General features: G+C 39.2%; 3 protein-coding genes across 3 annotated transcripts; 2 read left to right on the forward strand and 1 right to left on the reverse strand.

Annotated features, from left to right (window-relative positions):
- The first annotated feature begins 633 nt into the window (after positions 1–633).
- LOC121255697 (signal recognition particle 43 kDa protein, chloroplastic) lies at positions 634–2,232 on the forward strand. The gene has a single exon (XM_041156182.1). The coding sequence runs from the start codon at positions 1,033–1,035 to the stop codon at positions 2,131–2,133; it is 1,101 nt and encodes a 366-aa protein (XP_041012116.1). The 5' UTR covers positions 634–1,032; the 3' UTR covers positions 2,134–2,232.
- Positions 2,233–9,839: 7,607 nt separating this feature from the next.
- Positions 9,840–12,155, forward strand: LOC121256575. Its single transcript, XM_041157422.1, has 3 exons — positions 9,840–10,464; positions 10,746–10,931; positions 11,717–12,155. The coding sequence occupies exons 1-3, from the start codon at positions 10,009–10,011 to the stop codon at positions 12,002–12,004; spliced, it is 930 nt and encodes a 309-aa protein (XP_041013356.1). The 5' UTR covers positions 9,840–10,008; the 3' UTR covers positions 12,005–12,155.
- An 899-nt stretch (positions 12,156–13,054) lies between these two features.
- On the reverse strand, positions 13,055–14,017 carry LOC121256576 (phosphoprotein ECPP44-like). Its single transcript, XM_041157423.1, has 2 exons — positions 13,778–14,017; positions 13,055–13,627 (listed from the first exon to the last, which is right to left on the reverse strand). The coding sequence occupies exons 1-2, from the start codon at positions 13,985–13,987 to the stop codon at positions 13,268–13,270; spliced, it is 570 nt and encodes a 189-aa protein (XP_041013357.1). The 5' UTR covers positions 13,988–14,017; the 3' UTR covers positions 13,055–13,267.
- Positions 14,018–14,737: the final 720 nt, after the last annotated feature.

Consider the following 14,737-nt stretch of genomic DNA (forward strand, 5'->3'; position numbering starts at 1 on the left):
ATATGCCTATTCCAATAAAATTGGAATTGTCACGTTTCTAACATTCAACCGATCAACCCAACGATCGGGAGGCCATTTGAAGTATGGCTGCCATCATGCAATGTTGCGCGCAGTACCACACACCACGTACTTCTGTCGGGGATGCTCTTTACCTTTATTATTTTCCTCGTATCAAAAACGCCTTTTGTTTTAAAAAATAAGATAAATTGAAATTAAAGTTAAAAAATTAAATAAAATATTATTAAAATATATTTTTTAATATTATTTTTATTTTGTAATTTGAAAAAGTTGAGTTGATTTTATTTTATATGAAAATTTGAAAAAATTATAATAATGAGATGAAAGGTTTTCAAAATTTTTAAAGTTTTAAATTTTAATCTTAATTGTTCCTCAACTAAATTTTCTACAGTTTTTTTTTTTTCCCATTTTCCTCCCCGTCTTTCATCAGAAGAAAAAAAATGTCACGATCTTCTACATTTTACCTACCATCAATTGCCACGAACCATCCAAGCTGGGCTAGCCCACCCTTTGATCCACTATATTTGTGGGGTGTTTGTAAATACTTTTCAGCCTTTGCCTTCATTTATCTCTCTCTTTTTAAATGCAATGTCACTAATAAGATATTAAAAAAAAAAAAACAAATTGGGCCTGCTAGGCCTATGCTCATCTTACAACGAGGTCAATCTACAAGAAAACAAATGGGAAGGCCCATTCTCATCCCACAGACAAGGCTAAGCAATTGATATCCAAATGGGCTTCGACAATGTTTTACAGACCAACCAGAGAGAGAGCTCATGGCAATTGCCGTTTGGCCAGGAAAAAATAAACAAATAATAAATAACTAAGGGGTGAAAAATAAATAAAAAGAATGGCAGAAACACCACCATCGTCCTGAGAGTGGATGTGGTTCCTTATCCTAAGCCACTCGCTCCCAAGATTACACTTGCACCCACCGATGACAGTTCAGTTCCTTCTCTAACCCACCCATCCCCAGCCACCAAAACCCACAAACACTACACGATCACACCACCTATGGACGCTCTAACCCTCAACCAATCTCTCTCCAGACTCAAACTCCCCACCATCCCTTCTTCATTTCCTTCCCAACAACATATCACCCTCAAACCTAGCTGCTGCACTACTCGTAGCTTCATTGTGTTTGCCGTCCAAAACCAAGATTCCCAGAAAACTCTTGCCAGAAATACCAATGAGGACGAGTCCTACGGCGAAGTCAACAAAATCATTGGTAGCAGAGCATTGGAAGGTGGGACCGGGATGGAGTACTTGATCGAGTGGAAAGACGGCCATTCCCCATCATGGGTCCCCTCCGATTTCATAGCCAAAGATGTGGTGGCCGAGTACGAGACTCCCTGGTGGACCGCTGCAAAGAAAGCGGACGAGGCGGCCTTCCAACGGCTCATCTCCGCCGAGGAAGAACTGCGAGACGTGGACGCAGTGGACCCAGACGGACGCACAGCGCTTATTTTCGTCGCCGGGCTCGGCTCTGAGCCGTGCGTAAAGCTCCTGGCCGAAGCCGGCGCGAACATCGACCATCGCGACAACAGCGGCGGGTTGACGGCTCTTCACATGGCGGCCGGGTACGTTCAGCCCGGCGTGGTGAAGCAGTTACTGGAGCTCGGCGCGGATCCGGAGGTCGAAGACGATAAGAGACGGACGCCGTTGGATTTGGCGAAGGAGATATTGAGGGTGACGCCGAAAGGGAACCCGGTCCAATTTGCTCGGAGATTGGCGCTGGAGAGGGTGATTAAAGTGTTGGAGGAGGCAGTGTTCGAGTACGCGGAGGTTGAGGAGATCATGGAGAAGAGGGGGAAGGGAGATCATGTGGAGTATTTGGTGAAATGGAAGGACGGTGGAGATAACGAGTGGGTCAAAACTGGTCTAATCGGGGAGGACCTGGTGAGGGACTACGAGGCCGGTCTCGAATACGCAGTAGCCGAGGGAGTGGTGGGGAAGAGAGTTGGGGATGATGGGAAAATGGAATATTTGGTGAAATGGACGGATATGGAGGACGCCACGTGGGAACCTGAGGAGAATGTTGATTCTGATCTGATCAAAGAGTTCGAGGACGCCAAGACCCAGGCCCAGGCCCAATTGAGTACGGATGGGCCATGAAAACACTTGGGCCTTTGGGAATTGGGTGTTGTGTTCATTTCTGTTGTAATTTTTTTTCCCTGTACCTCTCTAATTATAAGATTGTGTGGATTATGAGTATGGACAATCCTAATTGGTGTCAGGAGTAATTTTATATATAATTATAAAGTACGTAAATATTATATAATTATTTTAAAAAAAAGTAAAGTTTATTATTAAAGTTTTAATTTTTTTCACGTGAGATTACTTGTTTTATTATATTTTTTAAAGCGATTATGTCCCAGCTGTATAATTAGGATTGCAAATATATTTTTCCGCTGGGTAATTGACTTTTTGTATATGTAGACAAAGACTCACGGGCAAATAACTAAATTCAAACGGCGTGGTCGCATGGGCGCCTAGATCACCATAGACCATGGAATTTTTGAGAGGAAAGATTCTATTATCTCTTAATTATTTTTTGATGTGATGTCAAATACTAATTGATTTTTAAAAATTCATTTAATAATAACAAAAATATGATGATAAATAATAATTCAGATTATATCAAATATATTAACAAAAATGGTATAACAAATGTAAGTAATATACACGAAAAAGAGAAAATAAATATTTGAGACAAATATGTCTTATGAGTAATGTCCGCGTGAGAGGCCCACCATAGAATAAATGCCTGAATTCCTCACTTACCTACAGTAATAGACCTGTACCTTTCCCACTCATTGGGTTGGGGGACACGGGCGTTACTTTATTTTGAATAATGTTAGATGAGTAATGATACACGACTAGTCGAGTGAGTAAGTTATGCATAAATTTTTTTTAAAAAAAATTATTATTTTTTTCTCAAAATGAATCGAATATTTATTTATTTTTTTAATAATTATATTATATTTATACACTTTAAGATTATAAATATTATTTTTTATATTAAATATAGTTATGAGGTGTTATCGTCCATTCTTTAAAAGAAATTATTACTAAAAATTTAATTTTTAATATGTTTATGCTATTTATTCACTTTATTTTAAATATTATTTATCTTTTATTTTTATTTTAAAAATTAAAAATTATTACTTTCATAAATTGGGAAACAATAATATATCTGTCTTGAAAAAAGTAATTGCACTTGGAATAGCCAATACGAGGTGAATCCCAAGGAATCCGCCAGTCCGGTTGTAATTTTGGAAAGAGAGTGAGTCAGGTGGGTCTACATGTCGTCCCTGGATTACTGTGTCCTTGCCTTCATTCTCTCTCCCAATTTCACCCTCGAAAATAAAATCGATGAGAAATTGGTTCCAAATTTTCCAATCAAACCAAAACCCATCTGCCAAGTTTCACCTATGGACTTGTATTTCGCCAATTTTGTGTAATCATATCGTATAGATATTTAAGAGTTGTATTTATTATTATTGTCTAAATATTATAAATAATATTTTTGTACACTTCCATTAATAGAGATGATGAAGAAGCTAAGGTATTATCATGGCGATATCCAGAAAACAGAGTTAAAGCTGACACTACTAAGCGAGAAAATATGGTAATGACAGCTAGCACTTGATTGTCACGTACCTTCTGTTATCTCTATCAATTGCAGGGGACTCTTTGAATTTTGAAAGTCTATCGAATGAATGACTCCATGATTTCCACAAAATTAAAAACAAAAACAAATTTGGAAAAGGAAGCAAAAAGTCTATCAATTACGAGCATGGCATGGGTCCCCAACTGTCAAACTATCCAAACACCAACATTCACGCCGTTGATAGGCAAATGCCATCAAACATGATCTCGTGGACTCTAGTCCGCATTTTGTTCTCGAAAATTACATATGTTAATGCCTTAGGAAAATTACATATGTTAATGACTTATTTTTGCACAACAAACTAGAATAAAGAAAAAAATAATCTCTAGCCTACGATGATAGTCCTACAAATTGCATAGTATCTAAATAGCTACTCCCGGTATTACCCACCCCTCAGAGAGTTTATAAACAATTACAAATCTTTGGGAACGTCGATATGAGGCTATTCATATTTATTCATAAAATAAATAATAAATAAATAAATAAAAATAAATAAAGAGATACACAAATATTTAAGTAGTTTGGCATAATTCATACGTCCATGAGTTGTTTAGATGTGAAATCCATTATGATTTGTGCAAAAATAAGACATTAAAAATTGGCACCGTTTGTGGGATTGACGAAATCTTCTGCACCGAAATTAGGAGAATGATATTCTTCGACTCACAAGATCGTCTTCAAAAAACCAGATAAGATCTCCTCAATTTGACTATTTCCTATTATTTATTCTCTTAACATTGCAACGAATGGAAAAAAAAAAATCACTCGACAGCAACACAACCTCAGTCAAGGAATAGTTGAACGTAGCAACCAAATTACTCTACTCCTTGAGGTTCCACTAGAAAACTAATGGTGGGCATCCCGTGTCCTCATCAGAATTGATCGTTTGGTATCGCAGGCATCTTGTGTCCTTATTGTTGCCAAAACACGGTTACCAACACCCATGTGTCACCAACCTTCACCACACTCAAGAAATATGTTTCAGGTTTGCAAATCTCAACTCGTGATTTAGATTAGTTAAACTAACCTATTTGGTTTTTATCTTGGTACAATTGAGCTCTAGCTCCCACCACAGAGTGTGGTTGCACGTTGTCTCCCACTACAACGAAGCAGTTGAGCTCAATTTTAACATCAACACGGTCAAGGTATCCTCCCACTATGCTTTCATCGCTAGAGTTACGCAGTCAAGACATCCTCTCGCTATGCTTTCATTGCCAGAGTTACGCAATCGAGACATCCCCTCGCCATGCTTTCATCGCTAGAGTTACGTGGTCGAGGCATCCTCCCGCTTTGCTTTCATCGCCAGAGTTACATGGTCGAGGCATCCTCCCGCTTTGCTTTCATCGCCAGAGTTACGCAGTTGAAGCATCCTCCCACTACACTCTTATTGTCGGGATTAGGCGGTCGAGGCATCCTCCGGCTACACTCTGATCGCTGGGGTTACAGGATCGAGGCATCTTCCTGCTACACTCTAATCTTCGAGGTTACGCGGTTGAGGTATCATCCCGTTACACTCTAATCGTCGAGGTTACACGGTCGAAGCATCCTCCTACTACGCTCTCATCGCCATAGTTATGCAGTCGAGACATCCTCTCATTACACTCGCATCCCTAGGGTTACGCGGTCGAGACATCCTCCCATTACACTCGCATTGTAAGGATTACGCGGTTGAGGAGTCCTCTTGCTACACTCGCATCCCCAGGGTTACGTGGTCAAGGCATCCTCCTACTACACTCATATTGTCAGCATTACTTGGTCGAGGCATCCTCCCTCTAAACGCAAGCCAAGTGTCTCCACTCGCCACAACCACCACCAGCGAGTTACCTTAGGAAACGAGCCTCTGAGCTCTACAACCGCCTCACGTAAGTGTCATTCGGGAACGAATCGACGAGCTCAACAACCGCTTAAGATAGATCCAAGGGGTCGATGGACTCCCTGACCACTTAAGCGTGGTTTATTACAAACAAACTTTTACATTTACATCAAAACGGAAACATTAAACATTAAATACCAACAGAAAATCGCGGCATAGGGTATAATCTATTGAAGCCACCAAGAACAAAAAATAATCACCGAGTACGGAAACATGTGCACTTCACTAGCTGTCACATGCAATCATCAATACACTAAATTATCACGCATATGTTCTTACAAACAAACTTCACAGAAACCCATCCTCGAAGGCTCTTACAACAAAGTTCAAAAATTCTTCTTGAGGACCACTCATGGAGATCACTATTGCATTGCATAACAGTGACAAACTATGAACCAGTTTCTAGAATTGTTTTTTTTTTGCAGTTTCTTACAGGTTACCTCATCGTGATTGACTTGAAGATTCTCAAGGACTTCTTGATAAACAAGTCGACCTTAAGAATCGCAGGCATCTGTTAGGGAATAAATTGATTAGGTCCAGCCCTTTAAAAACCTATCACTAATAATAAGGGAAGAGATAAAGCCAAGAGATACGACAATGAAGAGATAAACTAAAAAAAGTTGGTTTAGACTTCTAAAAGGAAAATGTTTCACAAGGCAAGTTGGAGTTTATCACTCTAAGGAAGAAATCAGATCTCTACAAATGAAGAGAGGACTCTTGATAGGCTCAGGATGACTTCTCTACGCCTAGACTAAAGTCTTCCATTGTATTGAATGATATGTGAGGTCATGAGAGATTATAAAATCACCAATCATAATGGATTTTGCCCCAAACAACTCGTGGATGTAGGCTTTTATGCTGAACGACGTAAATTTTTGTATCTCTTTATATTTATTTCTATTTGCTTATTTATTATTATCTTATAGATAAACGTGAAGAGTATCGTATCGAAACTCAAATCACCATTGTAGGCAGGGGATAATTCTTTTCTCCGTTTCGATATGTTTTGCGACTTTAGGCATGAACAACATAATATTATATTACTATAGTTGATGCGTGTTTTGTCGCCGCCACATAAGTTGTGATTCCCTACCTTCCATCTGAAGGTTGGTAGGAGCTGGAAAGCCGCCGATGCCAAAGTCTGTGAAGTCCACTTTTGTCATGCCTAAAGTTTGAGAGTCTGAGTTCCTTAATTGTTTCCTGTCACCTTTTTTCTCGTTTTAAACCATTGCCTTTTCTCTGTTTCTTGCTTTGCTCCTCATAAAAACTACCTGTCATGATCATCTCCCCCTTTTAGGATGACAGGGGGAGGTAGCATTTAATGTGACCATCAGCAACAGGCATCAAGCCCAGCTCTGGGGAAGACAACTCTAAGGTGCATTTAATGTGGTTGATTCCTTGGGGGCTAGCCCTAAGCGGTCTTAATCTCATTTAATGCGCTGAGATCGGGAAATGGGACAAGCTGTTGATTTAGCGTCTTCCCTTCCCTCGGTGGTTGTCGCCTGGGCCCAACTCCTTTGAACTTCTTGAACTCATCCGCTTCTGGCACTATAGGCCTTGTGAAGTGGCACGAGCCCGACCCAAAGCGCATAAATCCCTCTTCCAAAGATAGAAGAAAATTTATGAGAGACAGATATTGTATTTATGATAAAATCAACGACTAAAACCAATAATAGAACGACCAACATATTTAATGAAGATCCTTTTCTAATACGGACTAAAATGTACAAAATCAACAATTAATTCTAAAACAATTACCATTTATACATACTGTAGGCCTGTTACCCGCTCGACGCCCAATGCGGGTGGGCATGCAGTCATCTCAATCCCCACACCCGTTTGGGTTGATGGTCCATTTTCATTTGCTCTACCACTCTTATGGAGGTAGGTGGTCCTATTTGGCTGGACATGAGGGGATATTGACCTATAGGTCATCCAACCACCCTAGATAGAGATCAAGAGAATGATAGAGAGTGAGATAGAGAAAATGACTCATAATTAGGGGTGTAAGTTTACCGGTCCGAATCGAAAAACCTATCGGACCGAATGGTTCCGGTCGATCTGAACCGAATAGATAGCACAAATGGTCCAGTCTAGATGCATTAGTTTGCAAAAGTTCAATTTTCGATCCAGTTTCTGGTTATGTTTTTTTAGACCAGACCATACCAACCGATCTTATCTAGTATTTTATATAGTAGTTGTATAACTTAATTATGTAACTTTCATCTAAACTGCGATCATTGACCATCTGTGTTTAAATATAATACTATATGCAATGCTATATATTGTAGCTACCTAATATCTACAACAAATTAAAATAGTCAGGTACATTAATGTAATATACCTAAGTTACAAGTATGAAATATCTCTGGATCAATTGTTCATTAGCCAGCACCAAATGGATTGACTGGATCGAGAGATAACAGTTTGTGGTTTATTGGTGTTATCGATCCGGTCTTAGGGTGAAGAATAGGTGGGGTGTATCGAAATTTTTGACCTGAACCAAAAAGCCTCCCCATGGACTGACCGAACTTGACTGATTACACCCATACCCACATCTACGAAAACGGAGAGAGTGATCGGTTTCTTATCATATCCACAACCATGCCATGGTCGTGGGTCATTGAGAATGGTTTTTAAAAATGGAGGAAAATATGAAGAAGAAATAAAAAAGAATCCAAGGAATGGATGAAGAAAAAGAAGGGGAGAAGATGAGAAGGGAAGAGATGATCCACCTCAGTTATCTCAAGCAATAAATGGAGCATGAAGTTTGGGTCTTTTCTATATACCTTATATTTTCATCATCCTAACTACACTTATTAATAAGGTTGTGCATCTGGATCCACATCCATATTTTTGAAATCGGGCGAATACCCATCCAAGTAAAATCGATTACAGTCTGACAAGGTATCCGATTTTAGATTCTAAACAAAATTCGGTTTAAACCCAGCACTCATAATCAAACTTTAAACACAGAAATGCAAAAGTTACAATACAAATTGACACTCACATTCAAAACTGAGAGAGAGGAACATACTGATGATAGTGAGAAAATGCTAGTGATTTTATGATGTTAAAGGACGGTGACCTCTCGCCAGTGGTGATTGATTGATAGGGATGCTATTTGATAGGATTTCAGGAACTTGAGAGAAAGATAGAGCAAAGTGTAGAGAGAGAGAGAGAGAGAGAGAGAGAGAGAGAAAGAGATGCGCAACTATACGTGTAGAGGTAGGGCAAGCTGGGGAAGTAATTAGTATTACAAAACGTCGTTTTGTAACTGAAATGATTGTTTTTTATAAAAAGATTTGGTTACAAATAACTGAAGGAATAAACGGCATCTGTAACTGTATCCGAATGGATAATTGTCCGAATTCACTTAGATTTATGGGTTTTGGACTGGATTGAAAAAATATTTGACCTGAATGCACAGTCTTACTTACTAATAATTCTTATTTCAAGAACCCTAATATCAATTAACTTTGAAATATTACGAGAGACTTGAGTTTTGGGTGTTTCTTCCATTGCTCTATATGAGGAGTCAAAGAATAAACTGAGATTCCATTTGAATAGTGAATTGAGATGAGATGAGTTGAGGTGAAAGTTAAAAGTTAAACAAAATATTGTTAAAATATTATTTTTGTAATATTACTATTGTTTTATGATTTGAAAAAATTGAATTGTTTACTATATTTTGTGTGAAAATTTTAAAAAATTATCATAATGAGATGAGATAAAATACTTCTTATATTCAAACAGTCTGAATAATTTGATATCCCGATAATCAATATTGAAAAATGATACTTTGCCCACTCAACTTGTCCCTTCATTTTGATATTTCATGTATTTTAATTTTTTTTTCTTGACTTAATAATTAAAAAAGTGACTATTTGTGTATTGATATTTATATATATAGATTTAAAATATCTTAAAATAATAAAAAACTATAAATTAATAAAATTAATAAAAATAAAAGGATAATTTTTAACTAACGGTAAGTTGCAGTGAGCGGGAGAGTAGCACCGATCATCAGTATTTAAGGAACTCTGAAATGTTTATTAATAGGAAAACTCCAAAGCCACCCTAGTCCTAGGAACGGAAACGAGATACACGAACGAACAAACATTGATCCTCGCAATTTAAAAACTTCCATTTAGAAAGTCTCGTTATTTGCCGTTTTAATAGTAAATATATTAGTTTTATAAAATTTTAAATTTTTATATAAAATATAATATTAAAAAATAATATTTGAAACTCTCTCATCTATCTATCAAACCGCACCTGTATATCTCTTGCACCTTCGTGCTCTGCATTATCTGTCAGACTGCCACTTCCTTTGTTGGATATATAACAAATAAAAATACAGAAAATATAACCCTCAGGCACAAGGTCATATTCCCTATCTTCCTTAATCCTTCACTGTGTCTCTGTGTCCGCGTGTGTTTTTATGGCGATGGCAATGCACGCGAAGTCAGACTCGGAGGTGACGAGCATGGACCAGGGTTTGTCACCGCCGCGCTCTCCTCGGAGGCCCGTCTACTTCGTCCAGAGCCCCTCGAACCACGACGTCGAGAAAATGTCTTACGGTTCGAGCCCCATGGGCTCCCCCCACCACTACTACCACTGCTCGCCGATCCACCACTCTCGCGAGTCCTCCACCTCGCGGTTCTCCGCGTCCCTCAAGAACCCCAGAAACCCATCCGCCTGGAAGAAGATACAGAAAGAGCCAGAGTCTGACGACGACTGCGACGATGACGACCACGAAGGTGGAGTCTTCGAGGGTCCGTGCCGCAAAGTGAGGCTGTACTTCTTCTTCGTTTTTCTCTTCCTGCTGCTTTTCACGATCTTCTCATTGATTCTGTGGGGTGCGAGCAAGAGTTACGAGCCTAAAGTATTCGTTAAGGTAGAGTCCCTTTGTTTTCATTCATTTCCTTCTCTCCCCGGTATTGATCATCCTTTCTGAGTTCAATGGTACAATAGGCTCGACTCAGTTTTTCGGTTCATGGTTGCGTTTACCCCTGAAATCGGGGGATCATATGCCGTTTCGTTGTACAAATTATTCCTTGAATCCCGCAAACATTTAGCTTTTTGCTTGTTTGTTTGCTGCATTGTTGCCTTTTAAATATTACTTAGAGATAAAGCAGATAAAAAGAAGCGTGTCTTTTGGTTTTTGTCTTTGGGCAGAACCTAGTGTTCGAGAACTTCAACATACAGGCGGGGAATGATCACTCAGGGGTTCCAACAGATATGCTGTCGTTGAATTCGACGGTCAAACTCTTGTACAGAAACCCAGCCACGTTCTTCGGCGTCCATGTCACGGCCACCCCTTTCGAACTTCACTATTACCGGCTCCAACTTGCCTCGGGAGAGGTCTGTACAATTTGCATGCTTAATTGCGCTTTTAACCGTGCTAGATTAGGTTTACAAGCTCGGAAAGTCTTTTTTACCCCTTTTTAACATTTCATTCTTATTGTATACATGGGTAGTATGGTCATTTAGAAGGTCTTCTTGGAGTGGGGTCAGACTGTTCTTGGTTTTGTCATGTTGGGAGGTGGGACGCAGCAGAGGAAATTGTATTTGATTGGTACTTTCTTTATTATATTGCCTGGAAAAGCCTGTTGTAAGGCTGCACACGAAACAGAGCCCCAGCCCAGCTGTTTATCAAAAGAACACCAGGGTTAGGGTCCATTATGTTGTATTTACTTGGCTTGTCCTTTAGGGTCTCGTGTTCTTGCCCCCTTGGAAACTTCCTGCGTTTGTCCGCATGGAAAATCAATGGTCTTTAATCCATGATGGGAACTGATGTAGACTAGAACGGTTGGAAGTTGAGTCCTACTTCAGCGAATAAAAAGTAAAATCCAGATGAAGAAAGCATCTTGCCAGGCAACTTTAGGAGAGGAAGGGTTTAGAAGTTTAAACGAGGGGTCATAATCGTGCTAAAAGATATTTATGAACAAGTATCGATTCAACTCATCTCTATCGGCAGTCCTTATTCCCTGATAATTATTAGGGGTCATGTCTTCATTACCCTCTCTAATAGCATAGTGTTTCCATAAGGATATACTGGACATGCTGTTGGTTCGCTCTATTCCCTATTGATAATGTTTTCATCTTTTTTTATTTTTTTATTTTTGGGTGACGGATCGATGAAATAGATGAAAAAGTTCTATCAGCCAAGGAAGAGTCAGCGAGCCGCGGTGACAGTGGTTCTAGGGCATCAAGTGCCACTCTATGGTGGGATTTCGGCAATCCCAAGCGTGAGAGACCACCATGAGAAAGTAGCCATTCCTATGAACTTGACATTTGTGATGAGGTCGAGGGCCTACATTCTGGGTAGACTAGTAAAGTCTAAGTTTTATACAAGAGTCCGATGCTCTGTAACTCTTAGAGGCAGTAAACTGGGCAAACCCCATAATTTGACACATTCATGTGTCTATCATTGAATGGCCTACACCGTCTTGTCTTAGCAATTTATATGAATTGTCTCAGTGAGTAATTACTTCTCAATTTTCAGCCTGTAGATGATTTTTGTCATTCTTATTCGTAAAAATTTGATGTACTAAGTATATTTCAATCTAGGCCTCAGTTTTTTGGATGTTTTTGACTTAAAAAATGGATGATGGGACTCAAGAGCAGATTTTCACTTTGTTTTCCAATGTAAATCTCATTAGTTCTATGTAAGATACATTATCTAAAGTAGGAGCTGCTGGCCACTGATTCTGTGGGAGGCATTTCCCATGAAGTGTCTATCATTTTTTATTGTTGAATCTAGAATCCCTCAGGAAGGTTGGTTTTTGTATGTGATAGTTGGACATCTGGATTCATATTGTTACTGTTATGTAAAATGCATATCACAGTTAGAAATTTGCACCAATTGCAAAGAATCTCGGTTCAGTCATACAATTGGCATAGCTGGAATTTTAGAGGTGGTTATTTTTGTTGTTGATAATTGTCATGACTCATGACATATTTAATTGAAAAATAGGATATCTTTAGGCTTCATTGACGTCTGCAGAACATCGGCTCACTGTGCTAAGGCCTGTATATGCTGATGTCATATATGTTCCTTATTCCTTTGAGGAAGATTGTAGAAGCTTAGAAATACCTACTTAGGAGAGAGGAAACAACTCTTACAAGTCTTTTAGTTTGTTGCTAATGTGATGAACATACTTACTATTCAGTAAAACATCGACACATATTTAAATGCTTGTGCTGTAAATCTTGCGCGGGGTTTAGTGATATTGTTTGCAGCTTCTTAGAATCCAGTTTTATAATTTTCTATTGTAATCAACAGCACATATATATATATATGTATGTATGTATGTATGTAGGTATGTACGTACGTATATATATATCTGTTCCTTCTGTTGTTTTTGTATCTGTGAACACAGAAGGACCCTGTGATTTGATAGCAGTCAACTCAGGCATTAGACTTCAAAGAAGTAGCTTCCCTGACGAGAAGCAGAAACTAAACAAGAGTTCCCGTTCCCATCTCAAATTTTCAGTTGAAGGCTAACCAGATGAAAATTTTAGCCCGCAAAAGAGAGCCTTCATGAGCCATTAAGCAAAACACAACGTCTACAGAGTGCGGAAAAAGAAAACTACATCTAAAAAACCAGAAATCACCAAATCAAGACTCATGCATACATATTTGAAGCAAGCTGCACGGGAAATGCGCTCGAGAAAATTCCTTTCTAGGTTCCATTTTAGTCCTCCTTCTCTTCATTCCTCTGGCACCCAGGCAGCTTCTCCTTAATTTTCTCCAAGATTCCTTTCTTCTCCTTTGGTTCACCTTCAGGGGAATGCTGCTTATTTGCTTCACACCCTTCGGAAGCACCTTCTCCCGGCTTCTTGTGCTGTCCTGGAAGTTTTTCTTTGATTTTCTCTATAAACCCTTTTTTTTCCTCTGGGCGTGTTGCTTGTTCATGTGCTTTTTCATCATTGTCAGCTGGAATGAATGTTTCGTTGTGCTTGGTATCTTCCTCTTCTTTTTGGCCTGATATTTTTTCCTTCAACCCATTCATCTTGTTCTTTTTCTTCTCTCCTCCATCGTCTTCATCGCTAGACTGCACATTTCCGAAGCAAGCCGGATATTCTTAGTTAATAATGATGACAAAATCGACTTGTGCTTATAGAGCAATCTACGGTCGGTTACTTTCTCCTAGTTACGCTATCCTATCGACGGGCTGGCTTAATAATCAAATTATATAGCTTACCGAGCCGGACTTGCTTTCAGACTGGCGGAGCTCTTCCAAGAGATTGGGCTTCTCTTCCTCTTCCATTGGTTCGGCATCTGTCACGGCCACATCCTCTTGAGGTTTCTTGTCTTCTTTCTTTTCTAAAAACATCCCAGTACGATACACTGATTCTCCGGCCGTCTTTGGGGCTGCCTCATCTTCCTGGGCTTTAGAATGCTGATCTGCCATGGTTATAACGTTAGCAATTAAAATGGACAATAAATGATAATGATAATTACTAACACTGCTGGGGTTTTACAGTAGGAAGGTGCTATTTATAGGAGAAGCCAAGGTTAGTCCAACTCAAGTTGAGAGAACATAGCTGATGAGGCATTCTATTTTACTGCGCTGGTTCAATAAAAGAAAGAAAAATATGCTCAAAAGTGCTTGTTAACGCGCTCTAACAATGCATGATTTAGAATCAATGCGAATAATTCGAGACGGACATGACCTTTCCTTTTAAATGTGTGCTGCACGAAAGTTGAAAATGTGTGATGCAGCATTCAAGGCATTGCTTGCAACTGGGTACGGTTTGCATTGAACAGGGCATGCATGGCTCTCCTGTTGGCCATGGGGAAGACAAAAGACAAAGCGAACGGGGGGTCGGTGTAGTCGGTCCACTCTTTCCAAGAGGTTCCCCTCCTCATGGTTGCCAATGGGGGAGGTTCCAAGGTAAGGAACTTGTAAACGTTAAAATGATTTCACTCTGTTTTGTGACTTTTGAGTAACTCAACATTGAGTTACAAAACACGCACGATATATTAGATTTAGACAAATCTTGATTCCTTCGAACTTAGTAGTGATTATATATAAAGAACTTCGAAGGCTCAAGAAACATTTCAGAGCCGTATCAATCAGTAATTTCATGGTAAGAAACCAACAAGCACGTGGATTTACTGTTAGGCCTTTAAAAATCTATGCTACGCTCCTAATTAAACT

Source organism: Juglans microcarpa x Juglans regia, chromosome 3D, assembly GCF_004785595.1.
Source record: "Juglans microcarpa x Juglans regia isolate MS1-56 chromosome 3D, Jm3101_v1.0, whole genome shotgun sequence".
Lineage (NCBI taxonomy): Eukaryota > Viridiplantae > Streptophyta > Magnoliopsida > Fagales > Juglandaceae > Juglans > Juglans microcarpa x Juglans regia.